This window comes from Camelus bactrianus, chromosome 18 (assembly GCF_048773025.1).
Source record: "Camelus bactrianus isolate YW-2024 breed Bactrian camel chromosome 18, ASM4877302v1, whole genome shotgun sequence".
Classification (NCBI taxonomy): Eukaryota; Metazoa; Chordata; class Mammalia; order Artiodactyla; family Camelidae; genus Camelus; species Camelus bactrianus.
Genome location: NC_133556.1, coordinates 18,158,855 through 18,174,510, shown reverse-complemented (window position 1 = coordinate 18,174,510; position 15,656 = coordinate 18,158,855). Strand labels below are relative to the sequence as shown.

The 15,656-nt window shown below is 43.4% G+C and overlaps 1 protein-coding gene across 2 annotated transcripts in view; it reads right to left on the bottom strand.

Moving 5' to 3' along the window:
- The window catches only part of COG7 (component of oligomeric golgi complex 7), a 62,580-nt gene extending 47,656 nt beyond the window's left edge, over nucleotides 1-14,924 (bottom strand). Inside the window, exons 1-4 of one of the 2 annotated variants that reach the window (XM_010961018.3) lie at nucleotides 14,569-14,924; nucleotides 10,524-10,672; nucleotides 10,102-10,218; nucleotides 7,172-7,340 (exon numbers count right to left, since the gene is read on the bottom strand). In XM_010961018.3, coding sequence (XP_010959320.1) covers nucleotides 7,172-7,340; nucleotides 10,102-10,218; nucleotides 10,524-10,672; nucleotides 14,569-14,737 — 604 coding nt within the window. In that variant the 5' untranslated portion in view covers nucleotides 14,738-14,924. The remainder of the gene's footprint in view (nucleotides 1-7,171; nucleotides 7,341-10,101; nucleotides 10,219-10,523; nucleotides 10,673-14,568) is intronic. The other variant, XM_074346203.1, reaches the window with a different exon arrangement.
- Nucleotides 14,925-15,656: the final 732 nt, after the last annotated feature.

Genomic DNA, 15,656 nt, shown 5'->3' with positions numbered 1-15,656 from the left:
CACCAGTGAGTACCTGCTGGGGCAGGGCCCCTGCTGGGTACCGTAGAGTCTCGCAGTGGACTTGTTATTCCTGCAGCATCCACTGCCCTCCTGCTAGCACAACTCTGGTTTTCCTCTGGGCAACCGCACCCCTGCTTTCCATTCCCCTAGATCCAAATGTTTCCAGTGGAGCTGACTCCGCTTATGGCTCCAGGATGTCACCCAGGCCTGGCCTACCAGGGCCCCAGATCCACCTAATCAAAGTAACTGATTCAGAGGTGCCAAAGCTGCACATGAAATGAAATCAAGGTTAATCCCAGGACCTCTTCTTGAGCTGTGAGAACGGAGGCCTAGAGCTGCAATGGCCACCATGTGAGACTGTGCCTTGAAGTAAAGCCAACGCACAGAAAGGCAGAGCCTAATTGGGAGTTCGGGATTTGCGGGTACTAACTGCTATATATAAAACAGATAAACAGCAAGGTCCTACTGTACAGCACTGTAGGGAACTATATTCAATACCCTGTAATAGCCTATAATGAAAAAGAATATGAAAAGGAATATGTACACATATATGTATATGTTTATGTATGTATAAATGAATCACTATGTTGTACACCAGAAATTAACAACTGTAAACTGACTATACTTCGGTTATAAAAAAAAAAAAAAAGAAAGAAAGAAAGAAAGAAAGAAAGAAAGAAAGAAAGAAAGGCAGAGCCAAGAAATGGCGAGAGAGAGAGACCAGGTTCTAATGACATAGTCTGTGCTCCTGGATCAAGCCAGGCCTGCAGGAAGTACATCCCTGAACTTCTCAGTTCTATAAGCCAATATAGACTCCTTTTCCTTTAAGCCAGTTTGAATTGGGGTTTTGGCACTTGCAACCAAAAGAATCCTAAACTGACACAGGTTTCATGTGAATAAGATGTGGTCCCTAGTCTCTACCTCATGTACCCAAAGCGCAAGATATGGCCAATGGGTTCTTATCATTTCATATTAATAACTGATTTTTAATTATAAACAAACAGCATAATAACCTTATAGCACCAACAGGAAGCAGCATGGGCACTGACAATAAAAGGTAAGAGTCCCCCACATTCACTTATGTTGCTTTGCATGTGATTTCACATTCTCCTTAGACATAAGGAAGTACTTCTCACAAAGTGCCCTGCACGTAGGAGACATGTCGTAAGTATCTGTTAAATAAAATAAATATATAGGAACAAATGCTAAATCACTCCCTAAAATATTTCCCTTATCAGTCCACACAAGTCCACCCTGTTTCCACCTAGGTGTAGACAGTGGGCACGAGCTGCCAGGTGTGTTCTGAGAGCCACCTTTCTCTTCCCCCACTCTCTGTTGCTCATTTTCCTGGTTAAATGCATGGGTATATATAAACAGCAGCAAGGATAATATCCAAGGCCTTCAATATGCAGGGTAGGTACTAACATCAAAACAAGGTCACTGTGGATACGCTAGCCCACCTTCCGTTCACAGGACTTCTTCCAAAGCTTCCCCATGTTACGTCAAATACATTTATTATGCAGAAAGAAAGTGAAGTGCCAGGGAAAAACAGCTCTGAGAAGTCAAAAGCAGTGGCCTTCTGGGTAGAGAAAGAAAATGTTATTTTTCCCTATGAGACCTTCAGACCTATTTAACTTTTTCAGCATTGTAGATGATGAGGAAACATTTTTACTAAATTCAAGGAAAAAAAAAACAATTAACTCGCTTATGGGTCTGGACTTCCAATTTGTAGTTTAGAAAAATCTGCTGAGCTTCATGGCTTTTTAGAAACGACGTACCTGTCATTCAAATAGAACCCTTAGGAGTTCCTTAAGAATTATTCCCTTTGGGTGACTGCGAGAGCTACAGGGTCTTGAATGAGAGGTTCAAGAGAAAGGAAGTAATGTTCACTGAACGCCTCCTCTGGACCAGGAGCTGCGCGCCTGTCTTGTTTAATCCTCCCAAGAATCGTACCGTGTGTACTCTACATTCATTTTACTGAGCAGGAAGTTGAGGTCTCTGCTAATATACAGCAGCCCAAAGATTTAAAACTAGGTCTGCCCGTCTCCAAAGTCAACAACAGTCCTTCCACTCTGCCACACTCCTCAGTAAATTGACTAATAAATTGTTAACAACAATGAAATCATTCCCAGAATAGAAACTCCTTAATCTGTTCAAGGCAAACTATGCTCTGTCCCCGCCTCCCTTTCCAGCCTCACCTTTGACCATTTTCCAATGTTCATTCCACTAAAATGGGTTTAATTATTATTCCCAAAACAGTCGCTGAGTTTTCCCATTTCTGTACCATTCAAATATATGTTATTCCTTCTGCTCTAAATGCTTCTCCACACCTATCAAACTCTTACCCCCAAGGGAAAATGCTCATGCTATGTTGTTAACTGGGGGGGGGGGGAAGGATACAGAATTGCATATACTCAATGTACATACTTTCCTTTAAAGATGTATGCAAAGGGAAAAAAACTGGAAGAAAATACTAAGAGTCATTTCTGGGTGGTGAGTTTACTGGTAAATCATTTCTTTTTCATATTTTTCTCTAATTTTCAAAAATTCAATAACCTGTACATGTATCATATAACAGTCAAAAACAAAAAAATTTTTAATTCATCTTTCATGGTTCTACTCATATACTAGATGCTTCATAAAAGCTTCCTTGATTTTCCTTCATGCTGGGGAGGCCGGAGGCAGTTTGCACATTCCAGCCTGTAATAAAACTATTTGTGTACCTGTTTTCTCCCAGCCTCGCCCTCAACCAAGCTGTGGGGCCTTTGAAGGGTAGCAATCTTATGCATTTTTGTATTCCCCGCCATTCCTCATGTAACTAATATTTTTAAATGATATTTACAAGTTGGTTACCCCTTTGAAAATTCCTACTTTGATTATACCAGATGGGAACCACAAAAAAGCAAGCAAACTCGATCTCCTATACATTCGTGTATTTAGTGGTTTGAGGAATAAGAAAATTATTTGGTAAATATCAGCATTCAACACATAGCAATGGACTCTACGGGTCTAGTATCAAGCAGTTTCTGACATATTTCCCTTAGGGCAAAGGAAATGACTAAACAAAGCACTTGCTTCCAGGCTTACGGATCACAAGGCAGGGAGACAGTTTCAGCAGTCTCCCAATATATACTGCAGCACCATCGCTGGCTCCCATCTGCCCCCCTCTGGCCAAAACATAGATGCCACAGCCTTATAATTTAACAAAGGAAAGGAAACAAAAAGAAAAACAAAAGCAAACCTGAGCTAACAGGTGCCCAACCTTTTTATATCTGCTTTGTTCCCCCTTCATTTCTGGGAAGCCCAAAAAGCTTCTGAGAAGGAAAAGCTGTAACAGTAACCAGTGTGGCAATAACCCGGCTAGACTCCAGAGACCTGCCAACAGACCTTACTGTAGTGGGCAGGAATCCATGAGTTACAAAGGCACTATGTGCTTTTAAAATGCTTAATACTTTCATCAGATCACTTAAAGAAATGAATGTTCCTGCCATATGTAAAATTATGCTACAAGAAGTTGCTTCAATTTATCAACTGGATTCACTGGTTGTATAAAATGAACTAGGCAGGTATACATCAAGATTGTGGGGTAACGTGTTGGGAATGTGCTAATTCACCAGATTTCTCTTTAAAAACTGATAAAAAAGCATCGTAGGCCTTCTAGGAAAGATGACTAATTAAAGAGCATGTTACTTTTGCAGAGGAAAAAAACCCTTCCTGATATTCACCAAAATTAACCAGTAAAAGAAAAACACAATGCCATTCATCTGTATGGAAGTCAGGAAAATACAAACTTCAGAGAATACCACTCAGATATGCAATCATTCTCGCCCCCATGAGTGGGGATGCTGGGAGAACTCTGGACACACGCATGGAGAAGCATGGGAGAAAGGCAAAGACTGGGGGCGAAGGGAGGCCTGGGCAGGCATGGGAAGGCCGCTTCCACCTCAGCTCAGCAGTGGGACAGCCACAGAGCTGAAAAGTGCCATTTCGCCCTCCTGAATCGGCATCCTGCCTACAAAGTGTAGAATCTAGAAGCAAGCCTGATTCAAATTTGTGAATGAAAGCTGTCAAACACAGCTTACCCCGAAACCAAAGTCCATGATCCTGACCCACAGGGCATTCTCTCAAACCTGATTCCAGCACCAAGTAATCAACTCACCCAGAAGGAAAGGAAAAAACTTAAATTCATGGAGCCATGACCTCCCTGCCGCCCCCACTCCTACTTCCCCAACCTCACATCACTGGATGTACACCCCAACCACACAAGTGAGCTCCACAGTCTGGAGCTGCAACAAATTCGTGAGAAAATGTGAGGAGTAAAGCTGCCAGAAGGTGACTTTCCAAAGGCCCGACTCCAGTCTTAGAATCCTGATAATCAGGAGAAGACTCAAAATAAAGAACTGGCAAATGGGGAAGATATAAAATGAAAAGGCTGGAGATGAGTCCCGAATTCATTCTCTTTGGCCAACTGAACAGCACAACAGAGAATGTAGCCTTTAAATCAAGGGCAAGAGGAAAGCTCTCAACTAATTCCAGGTGAACAAGGAGGGGTTTCCAAGGAGCTCCCACGCTCACTATTTTTCAGTAAATAGTAGACCCAGAAAACAGTGCCTGCATACAAATATGAATAAACACAAACAAATACAAACAAAAAAATTCCAGAATGTGATCTATGAAAAAGTACCACCGGGGGTGAAAAAGAGAAGGGACAGGGCATGCAGAAGGTGCATGTAGAGAACATGTCAAGAACAACCAGAGAGAAGATACTAAGGAAGCAGAGACTTGAACAAACACCACAGGCCAATCAGATCTAACAGTACAGGGCATGCCATCCCACAACAGCAGAATACACATGCTCCTCAAGTGCCCATGGAACATTCTCCAGGACAGACCACATCCTAGGCCACAATAGAAGTCTTAACAAATTTTTAAAAACTAAAATCATATAAATCACACAGCATCTTTTTGGATCACAACAGAATAAAACTAAAAATCAACAGAAGAAGGAAACCTGGAAAAACCCACAAATATGTGGAAATTAAACAACACACTCCTGAACAACCAATGGGTCAAAGAAGATACCACAAGAGAAATTAGAAAGTGACAAATGAAAACAAAAACCTAACATACCAAAACTTACGGGATGCCCCAAGAGCAGCCCCAGGAGCTAATTTATAGCTGTATACACTTACAGTTAAAAAAAAAAAAAAAAAGATCTCAAATCAACAACGTAAACTCTACATCTTATAGAATTGGGGCGGGGGGGAGAACAACCTAAACCCAAAGCTAGCAAAAGGGAAGAAATAATAAAGATTAGAGCAGAGATAAGTGAAATAGAGATACAGAAACAAAACAGAAAATCAACAACACCAAGGGTTCTGGACTGTATGCTACAGGGGAGACTGTATGTCCCAGCTGGCCCAGGACTGTCTTGGTTTATACCTGTTGTCCCAGTCACATTATTAAAAGCACTCCCTTTTCCTCTCAAAGTGTCCTAATTTAATAATAAATTATATGGTCAAATTCAGCCTACTGAAATTTTGTAACGTTTATGTATGATTAGAATTTAAGCATGCACATGTCTGTGTATTTATATATACAATTATCTAGCTATAGGTTTTTTTCAAAACACTAAATCCTGATCTCAGCAAACCCACCCATCCTAAAACTAACTGAAACATCAAACAGAACTCTTAAGATATCAGCACTTATCTCTGCTGCATTATTTACAATAGCCAAGATATGGAAACCACCTAAATGCCCTTCAACTGGTGAATGGATAAAGAAGATGTGATTTATATAGCGGAATACTACTCAGCCATTTAAAAAAAGATGAAATCTTGCCATTTGCAACAACATGGATAGACCGTGAGAGTATCATGCTTAGTGAAATAAGTCAGATGGAGAAAAACAAATACCATATGATTTCACACGTGTGAACTATAAAAAGCAAACAAACAAAATAAATGAACAAATCAAACAAACAAAAACGAACACTTAGATGCAGAGAACAGAGTAGTGGTTACCAGAGGGGAAGGGGCAAAGTCGGTGAAGGGGACCAACTGTATGGTGATGAACGGATACAGAACTTCTGGTGGCGAGCATGCTGTAGTGTATACAGTGTATGTATATACAGAAATACACTGTCATACACGTGAAACTTACATAATGTTATAAACCAACGTTACTGCAATAAAAAAAAATTTTTTTTAAATTGGAAAAAAAAGGATATCAGAACTCATGATTTAATTGCATCATCAGAAATGCACCATCACAAAAACCAGACTGATGCTATGTCTCAGGAGCCAAGGGAAGAAAGCATTTTCAGAGCAGGAGGGGGAAAAAAACCTTGTTAACTGTTGTTGACAATAAGAAACAGAAAAGTATAAAGTGATACTGGGCCTTCGGGTTTGGTGATGACACCGTTGTTGGAGACCTTCAACAGAAGAGGTGCAGGAGAACCTTACCCCCAGGGTAGAAGCGCTTGCATGATATATGAGCAAGAGTGCAGGCAGCAGGGCAGTGGACACAGACTACATTCCGCCAACATAAATAGCTGTGAAGGTAAGAAAACAGCTTTACGGCTGCTTCTTCCTCTTTAACCAATAGTTTTGTGGATGAAAAGGAAAGGGAGAGTCAGATAAACTTACTTGTTGAAAAAACTCACTGGAAAATAATAAAGCAGCGTAACGGTCTTGATAAGGGTCAAAACTCAAATGGTATCCTAAAGACTTGTACATTTCTCTAAACATAAACTTTACCCCCAAAAAGGAAGACTCATAAACGAACACTGAGCTCTGGTTATTGACGTGAATGCTGAAGTGTTTAGGAGGGAAGTGTACTGATGTTTGCGACTTACTTTGAAATGCATCCAAAAAATATGATGGATGGATAGAGAGATGGACAGGTGGGTAGATACAGGAGAAGGCAAATGGGGCGGATGCCAACGCTAGGATCTAGATGGTATGTTCACCGACAGTGATTTCAACTTTTCTGTATTTTGAAGAAGCTCATATAAAATGCTGAAGAACAGGCAACCACCATAAAGTTAGAGACTGACTTCCAATCTATGTGATTTAATCAACATTAAGACATTCTAAAGGCTGAAGATTCAGAAAGCCTTAGCTTTGTAAAGCAGTGCACACAGAGATGAGAAACAGCCAGCACTCACCTACAGACTGAGAGGTGAATGCGGCCACAATCTGGGGGCTGGCCAAGGCCTCCAGCCTGTTCTTCAGTGCCTCCAGGTGCACACATTTTTCTGAGTAGTCTGGGGTGTCAGCAAGCATGGTTAAGCTGGTCTGCATGCCTGTTAGCTTGGCAGAAATCACAGCTGTGTCCTATGAAAAGACCAGAATAGAGGGTATTTATTTTAAAACTCCCTTGCTACTTCAATTAAGAATGGACAAAATACATGAAAAAGGAGTTCACAAAATAAGAAAATGGCCCATAGGCATATTATGGTTACTATTATTAGTATTCAAATAAATGCAGATTGAAACAAGAAAGTGCCATTTTCCTCCTAACAATTCGAAAAACTTCTGAAAAGGTGTAACAGCTATTGCTGGGAAGGGTGCAAAGAAAAAAGTCTGTCTAAATTTATATTCTTTCTGGAAGGCAATTTAGCAATATGCATCCACAGTCTTAAATACATTCACATTCTTTGACTTGGTATTTCCTTTTTCTAGAAATTTGTCTAAGGAAATAATCAGAGGGACACAGAGATTTTAATGCATTATAATGAATTATAATAACAAAATAATACCAAAACCTGGAAGGAATCTAAATCTTCCATAATAAGAAATAAAATATAAATTATGGGTCCCTCATAATGGCATGTGGAATATTGTGCAGCGCCTAAAAATAATGTTTTTGAAAAGTACTAATTACATAGCAAAATATTTACAACTTAATATTACGTGAAACAAATTTAAAAAGCATATAAACACTAAAACATACATAAATGTATATTTACTTATCAAATATGCATACATACAAAAGGTATATATAAGTACAAATTATTACAAATACATAGAAAAACACCTAATAAATACTAAAAAAATATTACTAGGACATAGGAATAAGGATCATTCTGTTTTCTTCCCTGTATTTTTCTGAATTTTCCAAATGTTCTAAGACACATATAAATGATGTTTACAATTGGAAAAATAAATGCTATTTTTAAAAAAGAATTAAGAGAGTAATAAGTAACTGCATGTCATTTCAGCAGTGTCTCTGACGCGTCAGACACTGTATGAGATGTTGAGACACAAGGACGAGGAAGGTCACGTGCAGCCCCTGAGTTCACAATGTACTGGGGCAGAAAGATTATGACCCAGTCTAAGAGGGTGGCTCAAGGGTTATAGGAGCAAAGGTGAGGGAGCCATTCATTTTCCCTACGAGAGGTGAGGAGCCAGCAGGGAGAGCAATGAAAGGAGGTGACACTTGAGTCAGACCCTGAGGGACGAGCAGAGGCCTACTCTACTGTAAAAAAGAGGAGAGGAAGGAGAGCTCAGGCAGGGATCTCGGGCATGAAAGACGATGGTGCGTTAACAGTCCGGAGCAGGCAGAGCTGCAAATCACATGCAGGCAGTGGCCGGAGAAGCAGCTGAAAACACGGGCTGCACACAGCCCTGTGGTGAAAGGCTGCCTTGTGAGTGGGCTTCAGGTTTATCCGGGAGAAGACGGGGACTCGCTACAGGTTGAAACGGGGGTGGGGGCGTGAAGGACAGGGAAATGCCATGAGCCGATCTCTGCTTTAGCAGAGCCCCCTGGTCACAGGCAGGGGATAAACCAGAAGCAGGGAAGGGCCCTGGAGGCAAGGAGGCCGGTGGCCGGCTGTTGCAATGGTCTAGCAGTAAAAGGACTGGAAAGCCTGACTACAGCGGTGGCAGCGGGAGAGAAAGAACAGGCAACTGGAGAGAAACATGGAGGCCTGGGGAGGAGGGAGCAGTTAAGGACTGCGGAGGTTCCCAGCTAGATACCTGCATAGAAAATGACCCATTAACCAGCAGAGCAAAGGGAGAGTGGCTTTGGACAGAAATAATGAATTCCATTTCTGAAGAGCCTGGGGCAGTCCAGCTGGATACATCTGGAGTCCAGTTAGTTCTGAATATCAGGTGAGTTGGGAGGAGAAAACCAAGATGTAACTTTCAGCTAACTAACAACAGTTTGCTACTATTCAAATCAGAGATGCAATTTCAGTCCACTCCCTCTCATGCACAGGGGCCAGGAATTCAGCGAGATTTGCAACTTACGTGGATGAAGCCTGGATCAACTGAACGCGTCAAGTGCCCTGAGGGGCTCAGAAATGGAACGGGAAGGGGAGGGCTCTACCTGTTGTTACAACTTAAAGATAAGGACACCTCATACAGAAGAACAGATAGACTGTGGAGTGAAAAAAGCCACGTGCGAAGCAGTGTTCACAAGGTGCTACCTTTGTGGGGGGGGGGGAGGCAGGGAACACACATGTATGCGCATCTGGAAGGACGGGCACAAAGCTGGTAACAGGGTGTGTGTGCAGAAGGAAATCAGGGGACTGGGAGGGTCAGAGCTGCGAGAAGGACTCCTCACTGTTCAGTCCTGTTTACTCATTCCTTCCCACGGGAATTTATAACTTTTTAAAAAAGTTTTTAAAAATAGCAAAAGGGATAACATTTATTTTGCTCTACGGTTGAAAGAGAGTTTATCGAAGACATCATCTCATGTCATCCCTATAACCAGGTATCAACATTTGTGTCACTATTTTCCATGCACACTCTGCCACCTGGGAGAGCGAAGTAACTCGCCAAGGTCCCATGGTGTGTAAGGCCCCCCAGTCCAAGTTTCACATTCTCCTTTCCTCTGCCTTTCTAATTGAGGCTTCTCCTGAATTCACTCTTGTGACTAAAGAGGCGTCAGTCAAGCAGCGGGTAGAAATTAAAGAGGGTGGGAATACTCAGAGCAGTCTCAGATCTTCCCCAGCCCGTGCCTGAATGTTTCCACACCCAGTTATTTACTATCCCTTCTGATCCTGAGTGGCAGAGCTGTCTCATTTGTTTCTCCAAACCTCAAGTTCCTCCTTCAAGGGATTTCACAGCATCCCCTACACGAGACACCTACCTGAGTCTTAAATGTCTCCTCGATGTCAGCACTCAACGTGCTCCACTTATCTGCTTCTTGAAGAGATTCTGCGGCAAGCTGCATCCTCGACTTCACCTGGTCGATTTCTACCAATACCTAAAAGAGAAATGGGGGTCAAGCACTAAGGAAGTGGCAGTTCCATCTTCTCTACCTGCTGCCAGTGACTTGAAACGTAAGTGTCCTGGCACGCTCCCGCCTTTAGGGACCCTCTGTACCCCGTACAGCACTGATCACACGGCTAAGCCGTTCAGCAGTGCTGAAGAGAGATGAAGATGCTCAAAGAATCACACAGAAGAGTCGTCTGAGTGCTTGGTCGAATTTTGAGGTAAGAGGGCCTCCCACTAGGAAAGTGAACATCTCCCGAAAGCAAGAGTCAACACTTAGGACAGGAGCCAAAATACCTGCATCGATTGAGACGTGTCCTGTTCAAATTTTTTAATGTCCTCCTTGACGAGAATCATTTGTTCTTTCAGAAAAGAGGCTTCCTGTTTAAGGGCTTCGACATCCCGGAGCACTTTGGGCATGTTCTGGAGGGCCTGGTGACTTGTTTCTGCAGCGAGAACCCAAGAACCAAAAGTGAACAGCGGAACACTCACCAGTGAACAATATGAATAAATCAGACAACATGAAAGCAAATCTTTCCTAAGTCACTACCAACCGCGCAGTTTTCTGAGCCTGTGGAAAGTAAGGGCTGGTGGGCGGGGAGGTGGGTGGGGAGCGGGTGGGAAGGGCTTCTGCCAGGACACTGTCTTCCCCAGAATGATGGTGAGGGCCGCGTGGTTTAACTAGGAATGAGCCATCAACCGGACCCAGTATCCACTGTTTTCCACCACTGAGTTAAACTGTAACTCCCGTTTCGAGGAAGGAGGATAGCGGACTCTGACACTGGTGGATGCCAGCTCTGTGCCAGGTGCTCTGCATACATTATGCCACTCAACATCCATGGCAATCATTGGCAGCTATTTCTTACAGCTAAGAAAACTAAGGCTCAGAGAGGTTAAGTAACCTGCCCAAGATTCCACAGAGCTGAAACCAAAGCCTTACGTGTGTCTGGACCCAATGCCTGCTTGTCATGTTCTTTTCAAAATGCAAACCATGAGCATCAGCTAGAATGCAGTTAAAATGCAGGTCCCTAGGCCACCTGCCAGAGATTCTTACTAAGTCTCAGTAAGAGATCAAGTGAGATCAAGGAACTCGCGTTTTTTTAACAGACATCCCAATTGTAGAATAAAATCCCAAATCTTTGCAGACCATGATGTGTTATCTGGAAATGGGAGGGTTAACTGCATAATTCTTTAGCCCTTGAAAGCGCAATTCACTGGAGAATCGACCAAAGAAGTCCAGAGCCTCCCGCTCCAGCAGTGTGCTGAATGGGATCTTAACATCTTGAAGACACACTTCAGGGACCTGTTCATCCAACTCTGCCAAAAAATAACAATTTGCCTCCAGCACTGACTGCGGCTAAAGTTCTAAGACTAAGAAAACAAAGGCAGGACGCACAAAGACTTCTTCAAAGCACAGAGACTTCAGTGGCTTTTAATACCTGGTCCCCTGCCTACTGAACCTGACTCACTCTCCAGGCCTGGCTGGTTCCCTATGTACCTCTTTTTCCCTCTCCACAGCCCCTCCCAATTTAGTTCATTCTTGTATCCATTTTAAAAGCATCATTTCCAATGGTTGCCTCTGGGAGTGTGAGGGCCAAATTTCACTGTGAGGGGGATGGTAACATTCTGTATCTTTTTTTTTAAATGAAATCATTTTATTAAAAACTAATATATACAAATGATAGAAAATATAAAGTGTACATATTGGTGTGTCATCCTGTGGTGACATTCTATATCTTGACGCGGGGTTCAGTTATATACTAGCTGAGTATGCCTGTCAAAACCCATCAGACTGGTCAGATAAGGTCCATGCATTTCACCGTCTGTAAATAGTATCTAGTTTAAAAAAAAAAAAAGCTATAATCAAGTACTGAACTGTGTAATGTTTAGGGTTCTAACTGAAATGTGTAGGGATGAAGTGTGCTGATGTCTTCAACTTATTTTGAAATACATCAAAAAATAAAATACATGAGTGGATTTGTGATAAAGCAAGAACAGCACACTGTAAATTGTAGAATCGAGGTAGTGGGTATATGGATGTTCACTACAAATCCTCTCTACGTCGCTGTACGGTCGGCACCTCCATCCACAGTTGCTCAGCTCAAGACTCTGCTGTCATTCTTGATTTTCTCCCCCTCTCATCCCTCATTCCAATCCATCAGCAAGTCCTCCCCTTTCTTCCTCCTAAAAAACATCCTAAATCTACCCATTTCTCACCATCTCCACAGCCATAACCCCAGATGAAGCCACTCTCATCTCTCTTCTGGACCACAGCAACTGTCTCCTGAATGGGGTCATAAATCAAACTTATCTCATTCCCCTGCTTGAAAATCCTCCGGTACCTTTCCATTACGCTCAGTTTAAATCCAATCCAAATTCTTTAACATGACATTAAAATCCCTGCATGACCTGGCCCCTGCGCACCTCTCCAACCTAAGAAAAGAATCTTGTACAAAAACGTATTTATAGACCCTGGAAGATAAATTGCGCCCAATTAATATTTGCTGACTGAATGAATGAACAAATCAGTCCTCCTATTAGGGGCCCTCAACAACTCCTGCTTAAATCCCCGCAGTAACTGCAGACTTGGGCCCTTGTCTCATCTTCCATAAAAATAAAGCTTTAATCCTCCAAAGGCTTCTTACTGCCCATGGGATGAAATCCAAACCCTCAGGATGGCCAAAAAGGCCTTTCACACAGTTTGATCCTAATCGACTTCTCTGCCTTATCTCCAGCAGAAGTTTCCCCCATTAAAGTGTGATCCTCCTACAATAATAATACTTATAACGTATTTATTGATGTTATTGATGAAGCTCTGTTTGAACTTCCCACCTTTCTCTGGACGGGCTAGGCCTTTTTATATCCATATGCCTCTGCGCGTGGTTCCCTCTCCTTTCAATACTAGAGAGCCAGTAAAGCATAATGGGTAAGAGCCTGGGCTCTGGAACCAATTGCCTAGGTTCAAACTCCAGGCCCCCATTCATTACCAGCAACGCAATGCTGGGCAAGTTACTTCCCTCTGCTGCAGTTTCTACAACTAAAAAGTGGGAAGAATAAGGATTATTGTCATGTTTAAATTAGATAATCATGACAAAAGTGGGGTGGGGGGCACTATTAACAGTTTGGCCAGGACACTTCTTCACTGTGCAGAACTGTCCCAAGCATTAAGCATCACTAGGGGTCCTTCCACTTAATATCCATCATAGTGAAATTCCCCACCATTGCAACAACTTAAAAAACTCCCATCAACTTCAAAATGGGGGGGGTGGCGCTGCAGCATTATCACCCCTGGTTGATAACATAACTACTTAGTTAATACACACAAAGCACTTAAAATAGTACCTGACACATACCAAGGACTAAAATATCTGCTATCATATTACTATTAATGCCCTTCCCATCTTTGCCTTGTGAAGTCTTCCTTCAAGACCTAACACAGGAAAAGCCTTCATCCAGTGATTCTCCCAGACAAGAGGTAACTGCATCCTTCATCCAGCTCTCACAGCTCCTGGTTCTCTTCTCAGTAAAGCCACCCCGCTCTGTAAGTTGTAAGTTAACTGTTTACATATCTTCCCCACAAGGCAGCAAGCTCCAGAATGGTAAACTTTCCACCCTCCATGCTCATTTCTTGACACATGCAGAGTAGACGTTCACAAATTAGTAAAAGATGCAAAGTACAATAAAGAATCTACAGTGGAATAAAGCGTCCCTCCGCCCCACCTTTCCTTAAACACTGAACACATCTACAAATTTCTGTTCACTGGACCATAAGTTCCCAGTGTGAGCCGTCTGAGCCATCTTTCCCACAGAGCCCAGCAGAGAGATGCGCTGCAGTAGGTACTGAATGAACATGCAGTGAATTAAAACCAAGTCAGTCCATGAGTCACAGAAATTGTTGCTGGTGTGTGTTATTTATTATAATTAACTATTCTCGTTAGTTGTATCGATACTTAGTCTTCAGTCAGGCCAACCCACTTCCTCGCTGACATGAAGATCCACTAAAACAAGCTTCCCAGATTTCTGTCATTTCTATATACCTTTAATATGCTTTTGCCAAGTGTATGGATCAGTTGACTATTATTTAACATTCTTTACATTCACCCTTTCAAGTTTTAAAAGGAAGCTTGATAGCACCGCCAGAGGTGGAAAACCAAGACCCCTAGTCAGCAAGTGTTCCAGACAGATGAGTAGCGGGCTGAGACCTTCTCCCGGATGTCCGCATAGGGACTGAAGGAGAACAGGGCCAGGGCTCGCTCTGTCCGTGCGAGGCGCGGGCGTTCACTGCCCGCTGCGCGCACCCCCGGGGCCCCGGGCCAGCCTGGGAGCTCTGCCCGCCGCTCACCCTCCACGGCGTGGTTCACCTCTTGGATGAACAGCTGCAGCTTCATGACCAGGGTGGCCGCGTGGCCGTCCGCCTTCACGGCCGCCGCCTCCTTGGGGCCAGCCCTGAAGGCCGCGTTGATCCACTCTTTCACGTCGAAGTCTTCGGCCAGGAACTTGGAGAAGTCCATGGCCGCACCGCGGCAGCCTCGGTGTCCAGGCCTGAAGAGCTGGCTCCGGGCGGCCACGAGGCTGCAGAAGCGGGCGGCCCTGCGAGAGCACTGGGGGCCGGCCTGGGAGGCGCCGGGCGAGAATCTACAGTGCAGCCGAACGGCCCCTCCGCGGCCCCCTAGCCAGCTCGCTGAGGTGTACCGCTGGGATTGACCCTCGCCGCGCGCCGTACTTCTTCCGGAAGTAGGTGGCCGTTACCATAGCGACTGCCGCGTTTCAGGAACTACTCCGGTCTGAAAGCGGCTAGCAGGTACGAGCATCCCGCTTCTTCAGCTAACTTAAGTGCTTGTTGAGCCTGAGATATGTGCCTACTCCTAAAGCCCTTACGTATATTAGCGCACTTAGTCCTCACTGTCCTATGCCTAGTTATTCTTCTCAACTTAAAGAGGAAGAGCTGAGGCAGTTAAGCAACTGGTTCAAAGTCACAGAGCTGGAAAGTGGCACTGTGCGGATTTGAACTCAAGCAAAGCCTGAACTCTTTACGATACTTTTCTGCTCTCCCAAAGGGGACAGATGAATCAATGTGATCTGGCCGCTGTCCACCACTTTTCCGGTTCCTCCCATCGCTCTAGCCTCCTGTCTTTTCTTGAAACACAGCACGCTGGAACTCACCAGTCTGCACTCATTGTTTCCTCTAACCTGAAACAAATAATTTGCCACTTCAGAAAAGAGACTACCTGGGAGGACCTCCTTTGTCATGGGAACCAAATTTTTCAAAAACAAAAAGATCCTTTGTGTACAGTTGTGAATATTTTTTGCCATTTATCATTCTTACCCCAGGCATACTCTGATTCAGTGCATACAGTAATTCTTGAAGACTCTATGTATCTAAGAAGCTAAATCCACAAGTTAGAAAAACTGGTACACTCGCCTTCTTAA